The sequence below is a fragment of the Girardinichthys multiradiatus genome, chromosome 4, assembly GCF_021462225.1.
Source record: "Girardinichthys multiradiatus isolate DD_20200921_A chromosome 4, DD_fGirMul_XY1, whole genome shotgun sequence".
Lineage (NCBI taxonomy): Eukaryota > Metazoa > Chordata > Actinopteri > Cyprinodontiformes > Goodeidae > Girardinichthys > Girardinichthys multiradiatus.
In genome coordinates this window covers 4,316,088-4,341,250 of record NC_061797.1, presented here as the reverse complement: position 1 = coordinate 4,341,250, position 25,163 = coordinate 4,316,088, and the positions used below count along the sequence as shown (strand labels likewise).

The 25,163-nt window shown below is 39.8% G+C and overlaps 2 protein-coding genes and 1 long non-coding RNA gene across 12 annotated transcripts in view; 1 reads left to right on the top strand and 2 right to left on the bottom strand.

Annotated features, from left to right (window-relative positions):
• The window catches only part of adamts17 (ADAM metallopeptidase with thrombospondin type 1 motif, 17), a 68,567-nt gene extending 67,351 nt beyond the window's left edge, over window positions 1-1,216 (bottom strand). For 5 of the 6 annotated variants that reach the window (XM_047362814.1, XM_047362816.1, XM_047362815.1 and 2 more), the window contains exon 1: window positions 1,005-1,216. In XM_047362814.1, coding sequence (XP_047218770.1) covers window positions 1,005-1,062 — 58 coding nt within the window. In that variant the 5' untranslated portion in view covers window positions 1,063-1,216. The remainder of the gene's footprint in view (window positions 1-1,004) is intronic. The other variant, XM_047362819.1, reaches the window with a different exon arrangement.
• On the top strand, window positions 602-13,760 carry LOC124866839. Of its 2 annotated transcripts, XR_007037932.1 has the most exons (4): window positions 602-1,103; window positions 10,123-10,217; window positions 11,287-11,385; window positions 13,626-13,760. It is a non-coding gene; the product is annotated as an uncharacterized LOC124866839 (long non-coding RNA). The 2 variants fall into 2 exon arrangements; XR_007037931.1 differs by lacking the exon at window positions 13,626-13,760 and having other exon boundaries at window positions 607-1,103; window positions 11,287-11,424.
• On the bottom strand, window positions 4,564-24,535 carry cers3a (ceramide synthase 3a). 4 transcript variants are annotated; one of them, XR_007037930.1, is made up of 14 exons: window positions 23,545-24,535; window positions 19,068-19,143; window positions 18,761-18,951; window positions 18,001-18,118; window positions 17,273-17,391; window positions 14,561-14,618; window positions 14,348-14,398; window positions 13,676-13,768; window positions 11,281-11,409; window positions 10,605-10,711; window positions 5,913-6,066; window positions 5,222-5,426; window positions 4,778-4,878; window positions 4,564-4,686 (listed from the first exon to the last, which is right to left on the bottom strand). XR_007037930.1 is itself a non-coding variant. In XM_047362822.1 (13 exons), exons 3-12 carry the CDS (start codon window positions 18,931-18,933, stop codon window positions 5,241-5,243), a joined length of 1,188 nt encoding a protein of 395 aa, XP_047218778.1. In that variant the 5' UTR covers window positions 18,934-18,951; window positions 19,068-19,143; window positions 23,545-24,535; the 3' UTR covers window positions 4,564-5,140; window positions 5,222-5,240. The 4 variants fall into 4 exon arrangements, 3 of the variants coding, with proteins under 3 accessions (XP_047218778.1, XP_047218779.1, XP_047218776.1); XM_047362822.1 differs by having other exon boundaries at window positions 4,564-5,140; XM_047362823.1 differs by having other exon boundaries at window positions 4,564-4,878.
• Window positions 24,536-25,163: the final 628 nt, after the last annotated feature.

Here is a 25,163-nt window from a genome sequence, read left to right as displayed (position 1 = left end):
AAGTAGATGTGTACCTGAGCAGACAACCGCCCAAGGCCGATCACAACCTGCCAGGAGCCCCAGGCAGGTACAAGACGTATTCCACGCCCCACCCATATCCATTTATTGTTCCTAAGAATACACTAAAATTGGCAAAGAAAATTAAAAGCAATCAACCAAAAATGTTTTACTGAAGATGGCAAATATGCAAAAGTCTTTATGTTTTAGATCTGCAATGATTTACAAATCTCCTTTACACAAAAATCTGACTTTTATTAAAATATTTTCTGTTACTAATAAGCAGGTAAAAATATAGTATTCAGGGCTTTTAAGGATTCAAGGAAACTTTATTATCATACCTTCCAATTTACATGGGGAGTAACGAAATTTGGCTACTCAGGACCAAGTAAATTGAATAAAGGAGAATAAAACAAAATTAATTAATATAAAATTTAACAATAAAAGTTTTTGTGTTATTAATTAAGAAAAAACTATGTTGGTGTTCTTTCAACATTACGATGTTGGGCTTTGTTGCAAAGTTTGCACGCAAAAGTTGTTTTTTGTTTCCTCATGTTCACAGCACATTCTTTGCTAGTCTTGGGGACTGGGCCCCCGCCCCCCGTCTTCTAATGACGTCCCTGTTCGACGAGGAAAAAAGCTGGCCTTGATCCAAATCAAGTTCCGGCCGGCATCTACAGAAGGCTTAAACATCAAACACACAGACCGGTGGGTGGTTGAAAGGTCCAAAGATTGAGTTGTTCAGGCGTAAAAAGCAAAACGGTTCTTCTACACGGAGGGAACGTTGTGTGTGATTACTGGGCTCGAACCAAAACCGGTGGTTTGCAAAAAAATGAAAAAAAAAAAAACGAAAAAAAAACCAATGCCTGCAGCTCGATGTATCCAGTAAAATGGTAAAAGTCGCTTTTTGTTATAGTGCTGAACTGATCCGCCTTGGGACGAACAGGACAACCGAGGGACAATCACTTTATTTTTTCTCGCTAAAATCCAAGTGAACCAGAACTTACCCGTCAGTCCGACGCAAAGCAGACAGAGGAGCAGATGGGGAACACGGCAGCTGCGCATGATTAAAACCAAAACTGCGGGACTGATATGTGGAATAGGCGGTAAGGTTTTATTTTATTTTATTTTTTCAGAAAGACGTATTAACCACACACCGAAACGATCTAACGGGACAGATTCTCCTGCGCTGAGGAAACGGTTTAGTAACCAGACTGGACCCGCCTACAGGGCAGAGAGCAGCCTCAGTGCTGCCTACTCACATATCAGTGCGGGCTTTACAGGTCCTTCTCAAAATATTAGCATATTGTGATAAAGTTAATTATTTTCCATAATGTAATGATGAAAATTTAACATTTATATATTTTAGATTCATTGCACACTAACTGAAATATTTCAGGTCTTTTATTGTCTTAATACGGATGATTTTGGCATACAGCTCATGAAAACCCAAAATTCCTATCTCACAAAATTAGCATATCATTAAAAGGGTCTCTAAACGAGCTATGAACCTAATCATCTGAATCAACGAGTTAACTCTAAACACCTGCAAAAGATTCCTGAGGCCTTTAAAACTCCCAGCCTGGTTCATCACTCAAAACCCCAATCATGGGTAAGACTGCCGACCTGACTGCTGTCCAGAAGGCCACTATTGACACCCTCAAGCAAGAGGGTAAGACACAGAAAGACATTTCTGAACAAATAGGCTGTTCCCAGAGTGCTGTATCAAGGCACCTCAGTGGGAAGTCTGTGGGAAGGAAAAAGTGTGGCAGAAAACGCTGCACAACGAGAAGAGGTGACCGGACCCTGAGGAAGATTGTGGAGAAGGGACGATTCCAGACCTTGGGGGACCTGCGGAAGCAGTGGACTGAGTCTGGAGTAGAAACATCCAGAGCCACCGTGCACAGGCGTGTGCAGGAAATGGGCTACAGGTGCCGCATTCCCCAGGTCAAGCCACTTTTGAACCAGAAACAGCGGCAGAAGCGCCTGACCTGGGCTACAGAGAAGCAGCACTGGACTGTTGCTCAGTGGTCCAAAGTACTTTTTCAGATGAAAGCAAATTCTGCATGTCATTCGGAAATCAAGGTGCCAGAGTCTGGAGGAAGACTGGGGAGAAGGAAATGCCAAAATGCCAGAAGTCCAGTGTCAAGTACCCACAGTCAGTGATGGTCTGGGGTGCCGTGTCAGCTGCTGGTGTTGGTCCACTGTGTTTTATCAAGGGCAGGGTCAATGCAGCTAGCTATCAGGAGATTTTGGAGCACTTCATGCTTCCATCTGCTGAAAAGCTTTATGGAGATGAAGATTTCATTTTTCAGCACGACCTGGCACCTGCTCACAGTGCCAAAACCACTGGTAAATGGTTTACTGACCATGGTATCACTGTGCTCAATTGGCCTGCCAACTCTCCTGACCTGAACCCCATAGAGAATCTGTGGGATATTGTGAAGAGAACGTTGAGAGACTCAAGACCCAACACTCTGGATGAGCTAAAGGCCGCTATCGAAGCATCCTGGGCCTCCATAAGACCTCAGCAGTGCCACAGGCTGATTGCCTCCATGCCACGCCGCATTGAAGCAGTCATTTCTGCCAAAGGATTCCCGACCAAGTATTGAGTGCATAACTGTATATGATTATTTGAAGGTTGACGTTTTTTGTATTAAAAACACTTTTCTTTTATTGGTCGAATGAAATATGCTAATTTTGTGAGATAGTACTTTTGGGTTTTCATGAGCTGATTGCCAAAATCATCCGTATTAAGACAATAAAAGACCTGAAATATTTCAGTTAGTGTGCAATGAATCTAAAATATATGAATGTTAAATTTTCATCATGACATTATGGAAAATAATGAACTTTATCACAATATGCTAATATTTTGAGAAGGACCTGTAAACCTGTCGAAAATGTGTGTGGAGCCATCGGAGAGCACTTTAGGAAAAACAGAACTGATTGATTGACTTCTCTTGGAGGAATCATTTTTTAAAGAAAAAATTACAAATAGGAGAGATCTAAACCTGACAATCTACATGAACTGTTTGCCTCAAAATAATAAAAAAGGTGTTTCTTTCAACTGTATTAGAGAAAACAAAATGCAGAATCAGTGCATGATTAAAAATAATGGAACCATATTCCGAACTGGGGCTGTATGGTGGTGTAGCAGCAAGAAGGTCCTGGATTCCAATACCAGTTTGGGATCTTGCAGGATGGAGTCTTGTCATACAAAAATTTTCAACATTTTCAAATAAATGTTCATTTGATTGGAGCTGTGGATTGATCATGTAAAATGACTAATTTATATAGCCTTTAAATATAGGATTGCAAGACAACTCCTCTTCTCACTGAGCCACAGTGCACGTCCTTCTCAGTGACTTAATGTATTTTCTCTTAAACAAAGGTTTGAATGAGTTTTGCTCCCTATGAGCAAACCATCACTGATGAAATAAAATATATATATATATATGTGTGTGTGTGTTTAATTACTGCTTATCAGTGATTGTGGCCATGTTGTGGTTTTTCCACCAACCTATAAATCTATAAATAATTAGCTTACCTCTGTAGAGTTTTTGGGGTCTGCTATAGAGATAAGCTCCTTCATTCAATGGGAACTAGAAGTAGGACCACTGTTCTGCTGTATGAAAGAGTCGATAAAGGTGTTTCACACATTTTAGAAGGATCCATCCCTTTGGCGCTTTTCCAGGGAGACATTCTGGCCTGAAAACACCTTGGGATTACCCAAGAGTGATATTCTGCAGTAGGAGAATGTTTTCTGTTTCACCCATAAAATCTCAAATAATTCATTCACAACACATGGACTTGTTCTAAAATATATATTTTACCTTAGAAAACACTGTAAATGTAAATGAAGGGCTCCAAAATATTATTTAAAATACCAAATACATGTAAAACCCACCTGAAATGAGCTTTTCTCTAGTTCCACCTTCTTAAAGACATGCGTGCCAAATGAAACCCATTAAAATAGGTTGAAAATAAACACTTTTGTTTAGTCTTTTGGTTCTGTTGTTATTAGACACACAATTTTTGTGTCAGCTGATTTTGACACGACACGTACCATCTAGCGACACCTCTGATGAAGACAGACGAGTGCATAACTGTACATGATTATTTGAAAGTTGACGTTTTTTGTATTAAAAACACTTTTCTTTTATTGGTCGGATGAAATATGCTAATTTTGTGAGATAGGAATTTTGGGTTTTCATGAGCTGTATGCCACAATCATCCGTATTAAGACAATAAAAGACCTGAAATATTTCAGTTAGTGTGCAATAAATCTAAAATATATGAATGTTAAATTTTCATCATTACATTATGGAAAATAATGAACTTTATCACAATATGCTAATATTTTGAGAAGGACCTGTAAATTTGATATTTATAAACAAAATAAAAACAAATCCCAACTATTAATGATTCTTTGTTAAACAGTTTCTGCTTAAAATATATATTTTTTCTAATCAATAAATGAAGCTTTGTTTGCAATAACATTTAAACTTTCTCATCATATTCACACACATACTATGATGATCTGTAAAGTAGGGTTTGCTCATGTCCACACAAACGCTTTTTTATTAGAATAATCTAAAATATCTTAGCATCCCTCCATTAAAAATGGTTTTCATCATCAAAATACATCCGAGAAAGGCTTAAACTTGAGTTTCTCACAGAACAAACCTAAAACAGAATATAGAAAGTAAACATAATGAATAAGTGGAACAATGTCATTAATAATTAAAGCTGCAAGGAGCGTTGAAGGCCCTCGCACCTCAGTGCAACTAGATCTGTGCAGCGACCGCGGGAGCCTGCCATCGCCGCCTGCACCCATGAGACCGCCGTTCCAATTCCAAACGTCGCCACTAAGAGGGACTGTGAGCAACATGCGTACAAAATGGAATTAGGAAGAGACAAAATGATATGTGGTTAGCAAATGGGATATGAACTGGCAAACTGGCCCTGATCCACAACATCACCAAACATATCTAAATGGTCCAGTTGCACTGCAGGTCAGCTGGTAATAATATAAAAATCTTTTAAAAAAATATTAAAATAAACAGATTATGAGTCAAAAATCTCTGCTTCCCACATTGTTCATTATGACGCCTGATAAGCAAAGCCTTTGGTTCACTATCTGTAAAAAATCATAAATACACAATCAATATAGATTTTTATTCCTTCAGCATTATTCTGTTTCTCACATCTTCATGTTTACCGATTATATTCAGCCCAACTCATGACATAGTCTTTGACAAGCAGGTGTTCCTTGGTGGAGACAAACCAAAGCAGCCATTCTTCTCATTCGCTGCATCACTTGACGATCCATTGAAAGGCTTGTGTTGTTCAACATCTTCAGCCTCCGTTGGGCTAGTCTCTTGTCCTTCTTCATCCTCAATGTCACTTCTCTCGTCTCTTATTAGCTTTGTCACAAAAACAGTTAAAGAAAAAAAACTAAACACATTTTTCAACGATAGTCATACTATTTATCACACATCATCATGAACAGATTATGAGACCAGTGACTGAAGTTAAATGGGATCAACTGTTTGGTCCCCTGATCTGCTGGGAAGTAAAACAAAAATCCTATTTATATGTTTTTGGTTTAGGTTTAGTGCCACGTCAAACATATTTGTTTAAACAGATTAAGATAGCAAAAAACTTCTAGTTATGGTATAGCGTGGCTCAGTAAATGTGGGAAGCAGTCAGAGACCAAGCCTGAAAAAACATAATGTAGAACTAGAGCTGGGAATGTTCAGGTATTTTATGAGTGGGTTCAATTAGAATTCACAAAACTACTATAAGATTGTAAAATGATTTTAATGTAACACCGCTACCTCACACCCACACCTAGACACACACCCTGAGACACGCACACATTTGCACAAAACCTGTGACCAATCACTTACTGTGCCAAACAAAAACTTCCTGAACATGTGGAAGATGAGGTGGGCCCAAAATATGTGAAGGAAGAGAAGAACCACAAGCATCACATTGAAGAAGTAGTACCCAAAAAAGGCTGGGTAGTAGTACACAGGGTAGACCCAGGTACAGTGGATCAACCTGAAGAATAATAAAGAAAACTTGTAAAGGTGTTTGTTCCCTGTGAGAACAGTAAAAAAGCAACATTAGATGAGTAAGTGATTGATACTGATCCAGTTCACTGGATGATGAAACCTGACCATGTATTCCATCATTCACTAGAAATCTTCAACTAACGGAATCAATGAAAAGGAGCCAAAATAACCCTAACACCTAAACCCTGCTGGTATTGACTGGTAAACAAAGCTTTTTAGTTATAACTTGGTAATTAATTGTATATTTATCAGCCTAGTTGTCTTTGGAAGAAAATGCACTTGGAGGGCGCTTGGATCCCACTCCTTGTTTATGGAGAATTTTCTGTGGAGAACTGAAAGTAGGTTCAAACCCTCAGATACGAAACAACCCTTGTGCATGGATAGAATCAAAAAGCTTTACTGTTGACACCACACAGGATCCATGATAGCTCTCAACTTAAGTTCTCCAGACAGAGATTTTCCAGTAGTTCTACAAAATCTGAAGGGTTCAAGGAATACAATAACTGTATCAACTTCTGCAGGTTATCCTCCTTCTTAAGACAGAATTTCAGTCTGCGGTGGGTGCTTTCTTGGACTGAAGTGGATTATTTATCCAAAAGTCTTCACGTCACTGTAGGCTGAGATAGAAAACGTACCCGCCGGCTGCTAGTGTTCAGCAAGCTCTTCATTTGTGACAACACACTTCAATTCAATTAAGTTTATTTATATAGTGCCAATTCACAACACATGTTGTCTCAAGGCACTTCACAACAGTCAGGTACATACATTCCAATTAATCCTAACAATTGAACAGTTCAGTTAGATTCAGTTTTTATTCAAATTGGATAAAAAGTTTTTCTATCTAAGGAAACCCAGCAGATTGCATCCAGTCAGTGACTTGCAGCATTCACTCCTCCTGGATGAGCATGTAGAGACAGTGGACAGTCACTGGCGTTGACTTTGCAGCAATCCCTCATACTGAGCATGCATGTAGCGACAGCGGAGAGGAAAAACTCCCTTTTAACAGGAAGAAACCTCCAGCAGAACCAGAACCAGGCTCAGTGCGAGCGGCCATCTGCCACGACCGACTGGGGGTTTGAGAGAACAGAGCAGAGACACACAAAGAACAGAAGCACTGATCCAGGAGTACTTTCTATGGGAAGGAAAAGTAAATGTTAATGGATGTAGCTCCTTTAGTCGTTTCATCTAGAAAGAAAGAACAGATTTTCAAGGTTAGAGTCTGAAAGAGAGCACATGTAATTAATTACAGTAGAAGCTCAGTCAGTAACCATGTCTAGGAGAGAGAAAGGGTTAAACACTAAAAGACAGGGCTATGTGGATCATTAGTAGAGGGTGAGCATTAAGTTGTTGCCAGCAGAAACTCGGATGATGCCCCCCTCCAGAAAGGTGTCACAGGTAGACACAGAGTCAGGCGAGGTGTAGCTTCTAGGAGGAGAAAAGAGAGAACAAGGTTAAAAGCTGAAATAACAACAAATAATGCAAAATTAGAGAGTAGTGTGAGAATGTAGCGAAGAGGGTGAAAGTGGTCATTATGTCCTCCAGCAACCTAAGCCTATAGCAGCATAACTACTGAGATAGCTCAGCATAACCTAAGCCACTCTAACTATAAGCTTTATCAAAAAGGAAAGATTTAAACTTAGCCTTAAAAGTACAGGTCCTTCTCAAAATATTAGCATATTGTGATAAAGTTAATTATTTTCCATAATGTCATGATGAAAATTTAACATTCATATATTTTAGATTCATTGCACACTAACTGAAATATTTCAGGTCTTTTATTGTCTTAATACGGATGATTTTGGCATACAGCTCATGAAAACCCAAAATTCCTATCTCACAAAATTAGCATATTTCATCCGACCAATAAAAGAAAAGTGTTTTTAATACCAAAAACGTCAACCTTCAAATAATCATGTACAGTTATTCACTCAATACTTGGTCGGGAATCCTTTTGCAGAAATGACTGCTTCAATGCGGCGTGGCATGGAGGCAATCAGCCTGTGGCACTGCTGAGGTCTTATGGAGGCCCAGGATGCTTCGATAGCGGCCTTTAGCTCATCCAGAGTGTTGGGTCTGGAGTCTCTCAACGTTCTCTTCACAATATCCCACAGATTCTCAATGGGGTTCAGGTCAGGAGAGTTGGCAGGCCAATTGAGCACAGTGATACCATGGTCAGTAAACCATTTACCAGTGGTTTTGGCACTGTGAGCAGGTGCCAGGTCATGCTGAAAAATTTAATCTTCATCTCCATAAAGCTTTTCAGCAGATGGAAGCATGAAGTGCTCCAAAATCTCCTGATAGCTAGCTGCATTGACCCTGCCCTTGATAAAACACAGTGGACCAAAACCAGCAGCTGACACGGCACCCCAGACCATCACTGACTGTGGGTACTTGACACTGGACTTCTGGCATTTTGGCATTTCCTTCTCCCCAGTCTTCCTCCAGACTCTGACACCTTGATTTCCGAATGACATGCAGAATTTGCTTTCATCCGAAAAAAGTACTTTGGACCACTGAGCAACAGTCCAGTGCTGCTTCTCTGTAGCCCAGGTCAGGCGCTTCTGCCGCTGTTTCTGGTTCAAAAGTGGCTTGACCTGGGGAATGCGGCACCTGTAGCCCATTTCCTGCACACGCCTGTGCACGGTGGCTCTGGATGTTTCTACTCCAGACTCAGTCCACTGCTTCCGCAGGTCCCCCAAGGTCTGGAATCGGCCCTTCTCCACAATCTTCCTCAGGGTCCGGTCACCTCTTCTCGTTGTGCAGCGTTTTCTGCCACACTTTTTCCTTCCCACAGACTTCCCACTGAGGTGCCTTGATACAGCACTCTGGGAACAGCCTATTCGTTCAGAAATGTCTTTCTGTGTCTTACCCTCTTGCTTGAGGGTGTCAATAGTGGCCTTCTGGACAGCAGTCAGGTCGGCAGTCTTACCCATGATTGGGGTTTTGAGTGATGAACCAGGCTGGGAGTTTTAAAGGCCTCAGGAATCTTTTGCAGGTGTTTAGAGTTAACTCGTTGATTCAGATGATTAGGTTCATAGCTCGTTTAGAGACCCTTTTAATGATATGCTAATTTTGTGAGATAGGAATTTTGGGTTTTCATGAGCTGTATGCCAAAATCATCCATATTAAGACAATAAAAGACCTGAAATATTTCAGTTAGTGTGCAATGAATCTAAAATATATGAATGTTAAATTTTCATCATGACATTATGGAAAATAATGAACTTTATCACAATATGCTAATATTTTGAGAAGGACCTGTAGACAGGGTGTCTGCCTCACAGACTAAAACTGGGAGTTGGTTCCACAGGAGAGGAGCCTGATAACTAAAGGATCTGCCTCCTATTCTACTTCTAGAGACTAGGAACCACCAGTAAACCTGCAGTCTGAGAACGAAGTGCTCTGTTAGGAACATATGGAACAATCAGATCTCTGATGTATGATGGAGCTAGATCATTAAGGGCTTTATATGTGAGGAGGAGAATTTTAAATTCTATTTTGGATTTAACAGGGAGCCAATGAAGGAAAGCAAAAATAGGAGAAATATGATCTCTCTTTTTAATTTTCATCAGAACTCTTGTTGCAGCATTTTGAATCAGCTGAAGGCTTTTAACTGCATTTTGTGGACATCCTGATAGTAAAGAATTACAATAGTCCAGCCTTGAAGTAACAAATGCATGGACTAGTTTTTCAGTGTCCACTTCTGTGCCAAACTCTTCAGAATGAGACTGTCCTGGATGTGGCAGGTGAACTGTTCATCTTGAAGTTCTTGATGATTCAGAAAACTGTTTTTTCAGCTGTAATATTCTAAACAGCATATGCATGTGAGGTCATTCTGATGCAAAGTAATGATGACTGCAGCTTTTCTGTGGGGGTAACTATTGCTAACACAAGAGGACAATGATTTCTAGCACATTGGTTCTATTTTTTTTACTAATTACTAACGAGACATTGATTTCAGCTGGACTCTTAAACAGCTGAAAGTTAGTTGATCATGTTGTGCCAAGGTAAATATACAGGAATATATTTGTTGTTTAACCAGATGGATCTTGGCCACGGCGCTGGTGGTGTAGGGGTTTAAGCATGTGACCCATATATGGAGGCCTTAGTCCATCGTGGGATCCAACCCCGTCACCGGTGAGATTTTCTACACACCTGTCCTCCATCATTTCCTATCTGCTTATTGTCAAAAAAATAATAAAATAAAGGCCAAAAAACAAATGAATATCTTTGCAATGAAGTTATATGTCCCACATTACTCTACCCAACAATCTGAGAATAATGTAAACTGTCACCACCAAATATATCGCCTCAAAGTTTGAAAAACATAAAATGTGTACAGTCCTGTAGTCTTCACAGTCATAGAATAAATAGAAAAAAGAAGAAAATATCTAAACAAAAATGATAGGTGTATTTTAATTTACACAAATCAAAATGCATATTTTCTCTTACTATGCATAATCATGCATACATGTGTAAATCCTTTTTTATAGCTGCACACAGACATACGTGAAAAAAACTTACCAAAACGGAAAGATGATCAGTCGTGTTACCATAAACACTATGGCAAACACAACAAAAAGACCTTTGCTGGTTTTCTCCCATTTTGCATAGTTAAATAATTTGGCAGACTAAAAAAAAAAGATTTGACAAACAACACATCAGATTTAAACAGACATATTACAGATGAAGTTCTGAGTTGTCATTTGATGAACTGAAAACACAAATAAAACAATTCATTGTTTACTAAAACCTGTAGTGAGACATTAGCCTAACAAGTGAGTAGAGCCGTATCGAACCACTTTGAGTTGGTACTAGTGGAAAAGGGAACCATCATGTTCCCATATAGCAGTCAGTGCTAGCTGGAAGTCAGTTCTGCTTTGTTTTGCCTGAATGCAATGAAATACCATATCATATTGATCGTCTATCTGTCTGTTTATGTATGTGTATGTGTGTGTCTGTCTATCTGCCTGTCGATACACAGATGTGGATATTGCAGCTATACATGATTTTTCTTTAAATCCTTTCTACTAAAAAAGAATAAGTACCAGCCTTTTCGCATTTCATTGAACTTTATGCTGAGGCAATAGGTAATGCACAAACATTTAAGGTTTCATGAGTACAGGATGTTATGACTAAAACCTCTTTGGCTTAACAATAATTAGTTCTAAACTAATTATGATCTGTATTTCTTACTGACCTCCAGGAAAACGTCAGAAGCATCATGGACTAACATGACCAGGGTTCCTATTCGGATGAAATTGGCACACCAGGAAAAGGACAGAAGGACCAGAGTGGCCAAATGGTGGATGATCTGCTCCTTAAAGTCCTGAATTAGAAAAGCAATAAAATTATCCTAAAGTTAACAGAGAAAATACTTAGAGAAATGTTTACATGTCTGCTTACAATTATGATAGTATTGATAAACATCAGTTCTTTCTATTTACATTTTAAAGAGGGCCAGGTTAAAGGTAAAAGACGGGTTTGGTAGAGCATCTACATGCAGAAAACTAACACTGCACAACACCCTGAACACACCCTCCCCACAGTGAAACATGGAGGTGGGTGCATCTTGCTGTGGGGATGCTTTTTGTTAGCAGGGACATGGAAGATGGATGTACAGGGGTTGGACAATGAAACCGAAACACCTGGTTTTAGAAGACAATAATTTATTAGTATGGTGTAGGGCCTCCTTTTGCGGCCAATACAGCATCAATTCGTCTTGGGAATGACATATACAAGTCCTGCACAGTGGTCAGAGGGATTTTAAGCCATTCTTCTTGCAGAATAGTGGCCAGGTCACTACGTGATACTGGTGGAGGAAAACGTTTCCTGACTCACTCCTCCAAAACACCCCAAAGTGGCTCAATAATATTTAGATCTGGTGACTGTGCAGGCCATGGGAGATGTTCAACTTCACTTTCATGTTCATCAAACCAATCTTTCACCAGTCTTGCTGTGTGTATTGGTGCATTGTCATCCTGATACACGGCACCGCCTTCAGGATACAATGTTTGAACCATTGGATGCACATGGTCCTCAAGAATGGTTCGGTAGTCCTTGGCAGTGACGCACCCATCTAGACCAAGTATTGGGCCAAAGGAATGCCATGATATGGCAGCCCAAACCATCACTGATCCACCCCCATGCTTCACTGTGGGCATGCAACAGTCTGGGTGGTACACTTCTTTGGGGCTTCTCCACATCGTAACTCTCCCGGATGTGGGGAAAACAGTAAAGGTGGACTCATCAGAGAACAATACATGTTTCACATTGTCCACAGCCCAAGATTTGCGCTCCTTGCACCATTGAAACCGACGTTTGGCATTGGCATGAGTGACCAAAGTTTTGGCTATAGCAGCCCGGCCGTGTATATTGACCCTGTGGAGCTCCCGACGGACAGTTCTGGTGGAGACAGGAGAGTTGAGGTGCACATTTAATTCTGCCGTGATTTGGGCAGCCGTGGTTTTATGTTTTTTGGATACAATCCGGGTTAGCACCCGAACATCCCTTTCAGACAGCTTCCTCTTGCGTCGACAGTTAATCCTGTTGGATGTGGTTCGTCCTTCTTGGTGGTATGCTGACATTACCCTGGATACCGTGGCTCTTGATACATCACAAAGACTTGCTGTCTTGGTCACAGATGCGCCAGCAAGACGTGCACCAACAATTTGTCCTCTTTTGAACTCTGGTATGTCACCCATAATGTTGTGTGCATTTCGATATTTTGAGCAAAACTGTGCTCTTACCCTGCTAATTGAACCTTCACACTCTGCTCTTACTGGTGCAATGTGCAATCAATGAAGACTGGCTACCAGGCTGGTCCAATTTAGCCATGAAACCTCCCACACTAAAATGACAGGTGTTTCAATTTCATTGTCCAACCCCTGTATTTAAATACAGGAAAAACCTCTATTAACATTAACTCCGTTTAGTTTATTTAAATAGCACTGATTTACAACAAAAATCATCTGAAGGCATTTTACAAATGCAGTAATAGAAGCTACACAAGTCACACTTATTAGAGTTTTACATATACACTACTCTGTGTTGATCTTTTATTTAAAAAGTACATTAAAGTGTGTAGTTGTAACAATATGAAATGGTGCGAATATTTCAATTTATATTCTGCCTTAATTAACAATGATAAAGGAATGAAGGAAACAGAGGTCATTAACAGAGTGTGGAGAAAAATGAGAATTAAATCAGAGCATTTTGCAGTAATCTTCTGTTATGTTCAAATATTAAATATAAGGCCAGTGGTCAAAACTAAATGCCGATTATCAGTTTGACATAAATTTGGTCTATGTTAATTGTTGCATAACACTTATCAAGTAATAGAATTATGGGGGTTGAAAGCAGATCTGTGTGTAAAAGAGCTGTCTACAAAAGCTTTCATTTCAAACCAGCACTAAATATTGAACATAATAAGTTGTATTTTTATGTCTAATGTTTTATTCTAATAAACAAACTTTTAAGTTATTGAATCTTTGTGTTTAGTATTTAACATGTAGTATTACAAAATGTATTGTGTAATTTATGTAGAACTGGGCAACTGAGGAGCAGAAGTTTTGGTCTTCAGGAGCACAACTCACCTTTCTCTTGACATCAAAGGCAACACTGCAGAGAAGACAACCATAGAAGCTCATCTCCAGGATGTAATACCAGTACTGAGACTCCAGCAGGGACTGTGGACAGAGGGGCGAGAAGAGATGGACATAATGTAGGAAGAAGACACACTTGGTTACACAGAGAAAAGGCTTTTGCCTTGAGGCTGTGCTCTTTATTCCAACTGCATCCATTGTCTATAACCCCTTATCCTTGAAGGGTCATAGGGGGGCAGGTGCCTGTCTCCAGCAGACAATGGACGGGAGGCAGGACACTCTCTGAACAGCTCACCATCACACGTAAACACAGAGACGCAATACTCATACCTAAGACAATTTACTGAAACCAATTATCCTAACAGTCATGTTTTTGGGCTGTCGGAGGAAGCTGGAGTACCTGAAGAGAGCCCGCGCATGCACAGGAAGATCATGTAAACTCCATGTAGAAAGACAGGTCAGGATGGGAACCTGCAACATTCTTGCTGCAAGGCGACGGTGCTAACAACCGTTTGTATTTTGTTTAGCATAGATGGTTCCACAATCCTTGATACTATCTGAACTACTGCTGACATCGATCTGTGTTTCATATTTGCTGAATTAACCCGTTTTGGCTGTGTTAACGTTTTGGTTGTTAGCTGTTAAAAAAAAAATTAAACAAACCTGCTTTGGATAACCTGTCCATACTTCTCTAGTGTCGTACAGCCACTCTTTCTGCAAAATATCAACACAAATGTCATATACGATCAGTTAATGGGAAATGTAATAAATGAATAATTACATTAAAACTACAGTCACAAGTCACTGTAGATATATGGTAACAGACTGTCACCAGCTGCTGAAATTGAGTTGTGTTTTAATGTGTTTTGCACTTACATCATAAAGTGCTGTGATTCCTCCTATAGATGCAGACAGGTAAAAAACAAACCTCCAACTGCAGCCATCAGAGAGGAAACATTAGATGCACATGATTCATTTAGTACATTTTAGAGGAGTACAAGTATTTAAGGTAATAATATTATCATTACAAACACAGAGACAAATCCACGCTCGCACTATCAGCAATGACATCACAACAATGAGGTTAAGTCCCTTGTGTCCTGGTTAATTTAACGCCGTCACTCTGTTTTCTTGCTCATGGGGTAGATGGTGCTTGTACAATCCGTTTGGACAGGAAAATTTATTGGATTGCTCTACGTTTTTACATAAGTTTGCTCATTCAAACTGGGGCATCTCATATATTTCAAAGTTTATTTATTTCAGTAATGCAATTCAGAAAGTGAAACTTCTATATTAAATAAATCCATTAAGCATCAGGTGAAATGTTTCAAGCATTTGTTTATGTTAATTACAATGACTATTTCTAGAGGGTACAACACCACTAAGCAAGAGGCACCACACCGTGAAGGAGCTTAAGTACAAGTCAGGGTGTGGTTAGAAATCCAAATCTTTGATGCTCCCTTGGAGCACCATCAAATCCATCCTCTTCAAATGTAAAGCACATGGCCACACAATAAACCTGCCATGAAAGAACGCCCACCACAACTCACAGACCAGTCAAGGATGGCATTAATCAGACAGGCAGCAGAAGGCATGTTTTAAGTTTGCCAAAAGGCATGTGGCCAAGTCCCAAATGTACGTAGGACGATGCTCTGGTCAGATGAGACAAAATTTAACTTAAACCCAACATATCCCATCAAGACAAGAACACCCACAGTGAAACATGGTGGTGAAAGCATGATGCTGTGGGAATTCTTTTCAGCAGCAGGGACTGGGAAACTGGTTCTAGTCGAGGAAAAGATGGATGGTGCTAAATACAGGGATATTGATGAGCAAATCCGGTGTAAATCTGCCTGTGATTTGAGACTGGAACAGAAGTTCACCTTTCAGTGGGACAATGACTCAAAGTATGCAGCTAAAGCAACACTGGAGTGGTTTAGGGGGACAAATTTAAATTGGTTTGAATGGAGTAGCTTAATCCAAGGAATGTGACAGATATGTCTTTATTTAATGGGTCTTGAAGCTCTGAGTACAAATGCAGTCAACGTCTTGAATCATTCTAAGCTCTTGAATGGGCGTTTACTTCATAATCCTCCCAATACTTCAGTTATCCCTGATGCTTATGCACCTTTTTCTACCAAAGTTTTTCCTTTCACTAAACTGTAATTTACTTTGCATTAATATGCTTGGATGCGGCACTCTGGAGAGACAGAATTTCGTATTTTCATCTGCTGTGAGCCATAATTATCCAAATTAACAGAAATAAATGCTTAAAATAAATCACTGTGTGAAAGCAATCCATTTATTGTAATAATATTCAATTCAATTCAGTTTATTTATATAGCGCCAATTTACAACACATGTTGTCTCAAGGCACTTCACAACAGTCAGGTACATACATTCCTATTAATCCTAACATATGAGTTTCATATCTGAATAAAATTAAGCTGAGATTCAATTTATGCTTTCTGGCATTTTTGTATTTAAATACTTTTTATGACATATGAACTTACAATTATATTACGTTTAAGTTTTAGACCACTTTTAGACCAGACAGTTTTGTTTGGTCTAAAGCTAGGTGAAATACACTGCTCAAAAAAATAAAAAGGGAACACAATATAACTCCAAGTAAATCAAACTTCTGTGAAATCAAACTGTCCACTTAGGAAGCAACACTGATTGACAATCAATTTCACATGTTGTTGCGCAAATGGATGTGCTCGCCAGAGGTAACCTGACTGCCATTAGGTACTGAGATGAGATTCTCAGACCCCTTGTGAGACCATATGCTGGTGCGGTTGTCCCTGGGTTCCTCCTAATGCAGGACAATGCTAGACCTCATGTGGCTGGAGTGTGTCAGCAGTTCCTGCAAGATGAAGACATTGAAGCTATGGACTGGCCCGCCCGTTCCCCAGACCTGAATCCGATGGAGCACATCTGGGACATCATGTCTCGCTCCATCCACCAACGTCACGTTGCACCACAGACTGTCCAGGAGTTGGTGGATGCTTCAGTCCAGGTCTGGGAGGAGATCCCTCAGGAGACCATCTGCCGTCTCATCAGGAGCATGTCCAGGCGTTGTAGGGAGGTCATACAGGAACGTGGAGGTCACACACAATACTGAGCCTCATTTTGACTTGTTTTAAGGACATTACATCAAAGTTGGATCAGCCTCTAGTGTGTTTTTCCACTTTAATTTTGTGGTTGACTCCAAATCCAGGCCTCCATTGGTTAATAAATTTGATTTCCATTGATGATTTTTGTCTGATTTTGTTGTCAGCACATTCAACTTTGTAGAGAACATAGTATTCAATGAGAATATTTCATTCGTTCAGATCTAGGATGTGTTATTTGAATGTTCCCTTTATTTTTTTGAGAAGTGTATATACTGTAGGTTTAAAAAAATTCAGTTACAAATAGGCTTTTAATTACTTCTAACTATAGCTCTGAAATCAGGTCTTTTGCTCACTGGGCGTGTCACAATGTTAGCTTTGTACAGTTGTTCAGGTAGTACTTTTTTCACATCTCATTTTACCTCACAAACAAACATCCAGACATGCATACATACAGTCACAGAAACATAGTGACCTGGCCTCTCTGAATTTCTTTAGGACTCCGGGATGGTCCTGTTGCCGTCTTCTTCGGAACCAGCGTTCAATTTGTCTGACTGGCAAACTGCTTTTCTTAGACAGCCCATTGATGTCAGCCTGAAAAGTTGAATAAATGTGTTTAAATGTAACATGTTTCAAAATATATTCGTATGTTAATAGCATGTGTTTGGAAGGGGGATTTGTGCTGCTTTTTCAGTCATGAAATTCTTAAATTCTTAAAATAACTTTCATCTCTGAAAAATCTTTTTTATAGAAATAAAAGCAAGTTGCATTTTGTGTTTCTTTGTTTGTTGAAAATCAATGCATTCCATATATCTAAAAAATGACCCATTAATCATTGAAGTTTTTATCCCTGCATGATCCCTGTTTTTTAAAGCATTTTATTATGCTCATTTGTTTTTTCCTTCATTCACTTTTCGTACTGATGTTTTGCGAAGCCATGGGGGATCGAGTGTCTATTTACAACCAATCAGAGGTACAGCTGCCACCGAGCCCTCTGACCACTGTCAGCCGGCATGGTGGGTGAAGTGTCTTGCCCAAGGACACAACGAGCGGGGGTTCGCTATCACTGTTGCCACCGTCACCCCAATTTAGAACATCAACCAAGGTGCTGCTCTTCAGTTTTGGACACAACACTATTCATGGCCAGTGCTCACGGATAACACTTCCAGTACTGGCAGGTATGTTTTTAATTTATTTTTTTACCTGAAGTGGATTTCTACTGTGAGTAGTGTAGAAGAGCTCCAGGATGGGGTTGTGTTCTACCCTCAAATGGACTCGATGTCTGATTCCAGCGGAGATTGCGAGAGGTGCTGCTATCCACCTGCATTACATTAAACACACATTCAGTACTAGATGTGGTAGTGTCAGTGGAGAAGAATTTGAGCATGTCATTCCAATGTTGGCTCCACAAACAATGAAAAAAATGTTTGATTGGATAGAAAATACGCCTGGCTCAGAGTATCAGTGTTTAACTGTATCTCTATTGAGATAGACAGAGCTTTTACTCTCAGTTCTTTCTTCGTAGAAAGTACTACTGGCTCAGTGCCTTGGTGTTGTATTTTGCTGGGTCTGCTCTGTCATCTGAACCCTCAGCCAGTGGTGTTAGAAGGCCACTCATACTGAGCCTGGCTCTGGTGGAGATTTTCTCCTGTTAAAAAGGAGTCATTCCTTTCCACTGTATGAAGAGCTACTGCAAAGACAAGAACTTAATGTAATCAGATGAGCTTCTTATGACACAACTTTCTGTTGATTGGTATTATAACTAAAGGCTTAATATGTTGGATAAATAAAATACCACTACAATACAGCTCTGGAAGGAATAACACACTTCTCTGAATCTATTTAAAAAGGACTTTCTATCAATCTTGAAACGTTTTCATTGAACTTTATTTCAAATAAAGAAATGTATAGCACACATAACACTGAGGTTCTGATCTGAATGTAAACTCTGTGTGGATCATACCTTTCAAACAGGTATCTGACGAGTAAAAAGCCAAAGGCATATGGTACTGTGACATAGAGATGTGAGGCTTTGGCGTAGACCCGGCCTTCCTTATCTTCCAAGTCAGCCCACGACAGCTCAGCAGGCAGCCAGAGTTTGTCCCACCAGAACCACTTATACAGAGTGTCAAACATCTCTCTTCTGTAACCAGGCTGAAGGGGTATGCAAAGCAAACAGGGTGTAAGAAAGAGACAGCTGACAAAAGGTACATTTCATCAGAAAATGTCATCAGTTTTTGGAACCAGTTGTGTCCAAGCACAGTATGTACCAGCTCACTTGCTCCTGAGGTCAATGCAGAATCACCTACAAGCCTAACATGATGTTTTTGGAGTATGGAAGGAAACCTGGAGGAAACACATATAGACATGGTCAGTTCATTAATTATTCTGCTTTATTTGTTCCTCTGTATGCCAAAGTTCTAAGTGTAACACTGACAGACCAACATCAATAAAGATAAAATACCAGAGGGAACCTCAAACAAAGACTACAGTTACAGATGTGACAGATGCCCTGTACATATTTCCTAAACAAATATTGACCTCTCCATCCTTCCTTTGGTTCCAAAACCACACCTTTGTAACAATCGTCCCTCACGCCCAGACTCATCCACCCAGAGAAAGAGGAGAAAAATAAATACTGCAAATGCTGACGATGAAAGTATCATGAAAACAGGTGCAGATGATAGGGGCACGCTGATGCTGACCAGGTGCCTATTACTAAGGTGTGGAAGCTGAAGTGTTGTCTAACTCACTTCTGAAATCCTAACAAAAGGTGGAGAACAGGAATGCCAGTATTCCCTTGTTGCTCCTAAACTGGATCCACTCTGGATAAACCCTCTATAGTGTGTGCATGGATAATCATTAAACTGCTTTTGAAGTAACTCCCTGTGCCCTTGTTGCTTTTGCTATTCAGTATTGTTTGACTGGATTCCAAGTTTCTGCTGCAGCTGTCACTCTTCTACTCAAAAAGAGTTTAGATATACTCAACTCAGCTGCTCAACTCACAAACACATTTTCCTCACCAATGTGGCACCATTTAAATGGAAATAAACAGGCTTTTCAAGGATATAACATGCAACTACAACAAAGAAATAATTAACCAAACACTAGTTTGAGGAGACTGTGGCTCGGTAGGAAGAGTAGTTGTCTTGCAATCACAAGGTTGTGGGTTTGATTCCAGCTTCCTCCTGTCTATTGATGTGCCCCTGGGCAAGGCACTTAACCTCAAGTTGCCTACCGATCTGCATATTGGTCTATGAATGTGTGAGCATTAGTGAATGTGGCTCTAGTGTAAAGCGCTTTGAGCGGTCTGTATGACTGGAAAAGTGAAATATAAATTCAGTCCATTAGGTTTCTTACTTTTTCTCCTAAGTATAATTAATCATAAACCTCTTTGTTCTATTTGTCTTTAAAAGTGTAAAATGACATTGTGACAATTTTGAATGACTCAGATTAAACATCCATCCATTGTCTATACCCACTTATCCTCATGAGTCGCTGGGCTACAGGGTTGGAGTAAAAATGAGACAAACAAAAGAAAAAGACAAAACTACTAGTACAGGAAATCTAACTTAGCAAATAAGAAAATGTTGGAAGATGAAACATAAACTAAGGGCAGAGAATTACATTTAAGAAAGTTATGTATAAATGTAAACACAGTTAAAGCAAGTTCTGCTGATACGTTCAATTGACTCTCCCCTACACAATATACATTACTTTATGAATTTATTTACAGGTCCTTCTCAAAATATTAGCATATTGTGATAAAGTTAATTATTTTCCATAATGTCATGATGAAAATTTAACATTCATATATTTTAGATTCATTGCACACTAACTGAAATATTTCAGGTCTTTTATTGTCTTAATACGGATGATTTTGGCATACAGCTCATGAAAACCCAAAATTCCTATCTCACAAAATTAGCATATCATTAAAAGGGTCTCTAAACGAGCTATGAACCTAATCATCTGAATCAACGAGTTAACTCTAAACACCTGCAAAAGATTCCTGAGGCCTTTAAAACTCCCAGCCTGGTTCATCACTCAAAACCCCAATCATGGGTAAGACTGCCGACCTGACTGCTGTCCAGAAGGCCACTATTGACACCCTCAAGCAAGAGGGTAAGACACAGAAAGAAATTTCTGAACGAATAGGCTGTTCCCAGAGTGCTGTATCAAGGCACCTCAGTGGGAAGTCTGTGGGAAGGAAAAAGTGTGGCAGAAAACGCTGCACAACGAGAAGAGGTGACCGGACCCTGAGGAAGATTGTGGAGAAGGGCCGATTCCAGACCTTGGGGGACCTGCGGAAGCAGTGGACTGAGTCTGGAGTAGAAACATCCAGAGCCACCGTGCACAGGCGTGTGCAGGAAATGGGCTACAGGTGCCGCATTCCCCAGGTCAAGCCACTTTTGAATCAGAAACAGCGGCAGAAGCGCCTGACCCGGGCTACAGAGAAGCAGCACTGGACTGTTGCTCAGTGGTCCAAAGTACTTTTTTCGGAGGAAAGCAAATTCTGCATGTCATTCGGAAATCAAGGTGCCAGAGTCTGGAGGAAGACTGGGGAGAAGGAAATGCCAAAATGCCAGAAGTCCAGTGTCAAGTACCCACAGTCAGTGATGGTCTGGGGTGCCGTGTCAGCTGCTGGTGTTGGTCCACTGTGTTTTATCAAGGGCAGGGTCAATGCAGCTAGCTATCAGGAGATTTTGGAGCACTTCATGCTTCCATCTGCTGAAAAGCTTTATGGAGATGAAGATTTCATTTTTCAGCACGACCTGGCACCTGCTCACAGTGTCAAAACCACTGGTAAATGGTTTACTGACCATGGTATCACTGTGCTCAATTGGCCTGCCAACTCTCCTGACCTGAACCCCATAGAGAATCTGTGGGATATTGTGAAGAGAACGTTGAGAGACTCAAGACCCAACACTCTGGATGAGCTAAAGGCCGCTATCGAAGCATCCTGGGCCTCCATAAGACCTCAGCAGTGCCACAGGCTGATTGCCTCCATGCCACGCCGCATTGAAGCAGTCATTTCTGCAAAAGGATTCCAGACCAAGTATTGAGTGCATAACTGTACATGATTATTTGAAGGTTGACGTTTTTTGTATTAAAAACACTTTTATTTTATTGGTCGGATGAAATATGCTAATTTTGTGAGATAGGAATTTTGGGTTTTCATGAGCTGTATGCCAAAATCATCCGTATTAAGACAATAAAAGACCTGAAATATTTCAGTTAGTGTGCAATGAATCTAAAATATATGAATGTTAAATTTTCATCATGACATTATGGAAAATAATGAACTTTATCACAATATGCTAATATTTTGAGAAGGACCTGTATATGAAACACAATCTAAAGGATGTGGCTTTTGCTTTAGCATAGCCTTACATTTATTTTCACATATTTCAGTGTAAAGAAACTGTTGTATTTCATAGATAGTATGTGACTCAGCAACTTATAAATGTCAAATGAAATGTAAAATAAAATGCTCCACCTTGTAATACATATACAGTGCTTTGCAAAGGTATTCACACCCGTTGAACTTCTTTGCATTTTGTGAAGTTACATCTTCAAACATGAATACACCCTATTCTATTGGTTTTATGTACAAACTAACCCTAATCTTTAGCACCCTCCACAGATTCTTTATCAGATTCAAGTCAGGACTCTGGTTGGGGCACTCCAAAACACTACTATTAGTTCAAGCAAGAAGAAACATGCCTGTAAAATGATTTTAAACCCAAATCTGCCAGGAGTATAAATGCATTTGGACTTAATTGTTTAAGGGTTTGAAAGTAACTGATTGCACTGGACTTTATTTAGGGGTATCAGAATAAAGGGGACTGAAAAAAAAAATAAAACACACCACAACCTTCAGATTTTACTTTGTAAGAAGTTGTAGAGGTTTAAGATGTATGAATACTTTTGCAAGGCACCGCAGCACCAGAATAAGAGGCTTCATTCAAGATCAGATATGGGATAAAACAAATAAAACAGGGGAAATTACTGCAATGTTAATAGAAACCGCAGTCAGGCAACCCATATTATTGATTTCCCTTTGAACTGGCAAACAAAGCTAAGCACACAGTGAGGGAGTGTGTCATCAGGTTGATTTTTAACAGAAATGATTGAAGCCGATACTGACGGGGGAAAAATCTAAAGCCTAAATCATTCCACTAATGTTAGACACGTTTTATTAATTGGTTTATACTATGGTTCGTACACAATTATAAGATCATGCACTGGTACAACAATATTGTGTTGTAATATTGTGCTTTAGCTTTGCCAAATGATATATTTAGGTCTACATCAAATACAGATTGTGTATCTGCTTCCTGTTTAAACTCCACCTGTTCTAAATGAAGCCAATAATAGGGCAATAATTCAACAGTATTACAGCAGGTGTAGTGATCTTTGCACACTTTCAGGAAAGCATTGCAACAATATATCTCCAGTGATTCAGAATGCACTCCTGTCAGGTGAGATTTCAGCTCCGATCTCACAGGACAAACCCAGATATCAATAAAAAGATATTGTTCATTTTAAATAAATAGGATCTTATTTATCTCAAATAGCAAGCTTTTCACAGCATTAAAACAAAAATGTACTAACTTTTGGGACAAAAAAATGAACCCTCCAGCAGCAGGTTTCTACATCCAGTACTGCACAAAAACCTACAAACTGGAAGGGACATTCAGATTAAAAACGACATATTAAGGTCAAAGTAAAGCAGAGACTCACCTTTCCACTAACAGCCATCAAACACAGAAGGTTAGGGCAGCTGTTTCCACTCCAGCTGGCTGTTTATGTTTGCTGTAGGAAAGAGAAGCAGACAGTACAATCCTCTGTGCCACCCCCCTCCAGCAGCAGATACTTTCTTTGTATAACATTCTTCAGGTAACGCCCAACACAGCTACAATGACCTGGGAAGGGCTTTTTTTCTCCCCTCCAGGAAGCAAGGTAAGCTAACAAACTGCATCTGTACACACAAGTTTCTGCCCTGAAGAGATCTAACAATGCTCTCTGACCGTGTTTCAGATAAAGCACAAAAGAGAAGGTTCTCTCACAGACGAATCATCAAATTCGAGATGTGGAATTACAGTAGAATTACATTTAAATGTATAATTTTATATGAGGTACAGCTTTTCTTCCCAGAATTCAAACAGACTGATTGCTATGATATAGATTGAGAGCAGAGCAGAGACACTTTTATTACTCTTTTATTTACTGAGCAACACAAGTTAGTCTTCTTTCTTGTCCAGAAATATATTTTAAAACACAGATTTTGATGCATTAAGATTTATTTAGGAAGAACTGAAAATTTAATGGGGTGGTCCATCTTTTTCACATGACTATGACACATTTCTGGGTAAAACATCACTAAATGTTTAAAGCCCATATCTAATTTCCAAGTAGAGGATTTATGAGTGGAGTGTCTTAGCAGATTTCATCACAAATTCTTCCTGACCTCATGACTTCCCAGCATTAACTTATGGTTTTGTAACAGACTCTTCCCAGATCAGAGGATTTCAGACACCACATGGGTGCTTTGTTTTATCTGGGGTTTTATGTTATGTGTTTTATGTGTGGGTTAGTTCTGCATTTTTCAAGTACAGGTCCTTCTCAAAATATTAGCATATTGTGATAAAGTTCATTATTTTCCATAATGTAATGATGAAAATTTAACATTCATATATTTTAGATTCATTGCACACTAACTGAAATATTTCAGGTCTTTTATTGTCTTAATACAGATGATTTTGGCATACAGCTCATGAAAACCCAAAATTCCTATCTCACAAAATTAGCATATCATTAAAAGGGTCTCTAAACGAGCTATGAACCTAATCATCTGAATCAACGAGTTAACTCTAAACACCTGCAAAAGATTCCTGAGGCCTTTAAAACTCCCAGCCTGGTTCATCACTCAAAACCCCAATCATGGGTAAGACTGCCGACCTGACTGCTGTCCAGAAGGCCACTATTGACACCCTCAAGCAAGAGGGTAAGACACAGAAAGAAATTTCTGAACGAATAGGCTGTTCCCAGAGTGCTGTATCAAGGCACCTCAGTGGGAAGTCTGTGGGAAGGAAAAAGTGTGGCAGAAAACGCTGCACAACGAGAAGAGGTGACCGGACCCTGAGGAAGATTGTGGAGAAGGGCCGATTCCAGACCTTGGGGGACCTGCGGAAGCAGTGGACTGAGTCTGGAGTAGAAACATCCAGAGCCACCGTGCTCAGGCATGTGCAGTAAATGGGCTACAGGTGCCGCATTCCCCAGACCTGGGCTACAGAGAAGTAGCACTGGACTGTTGCTCAGTGGTCCAAAGTACTTTTTTCGGATGAAAGCAAATTCTGCAT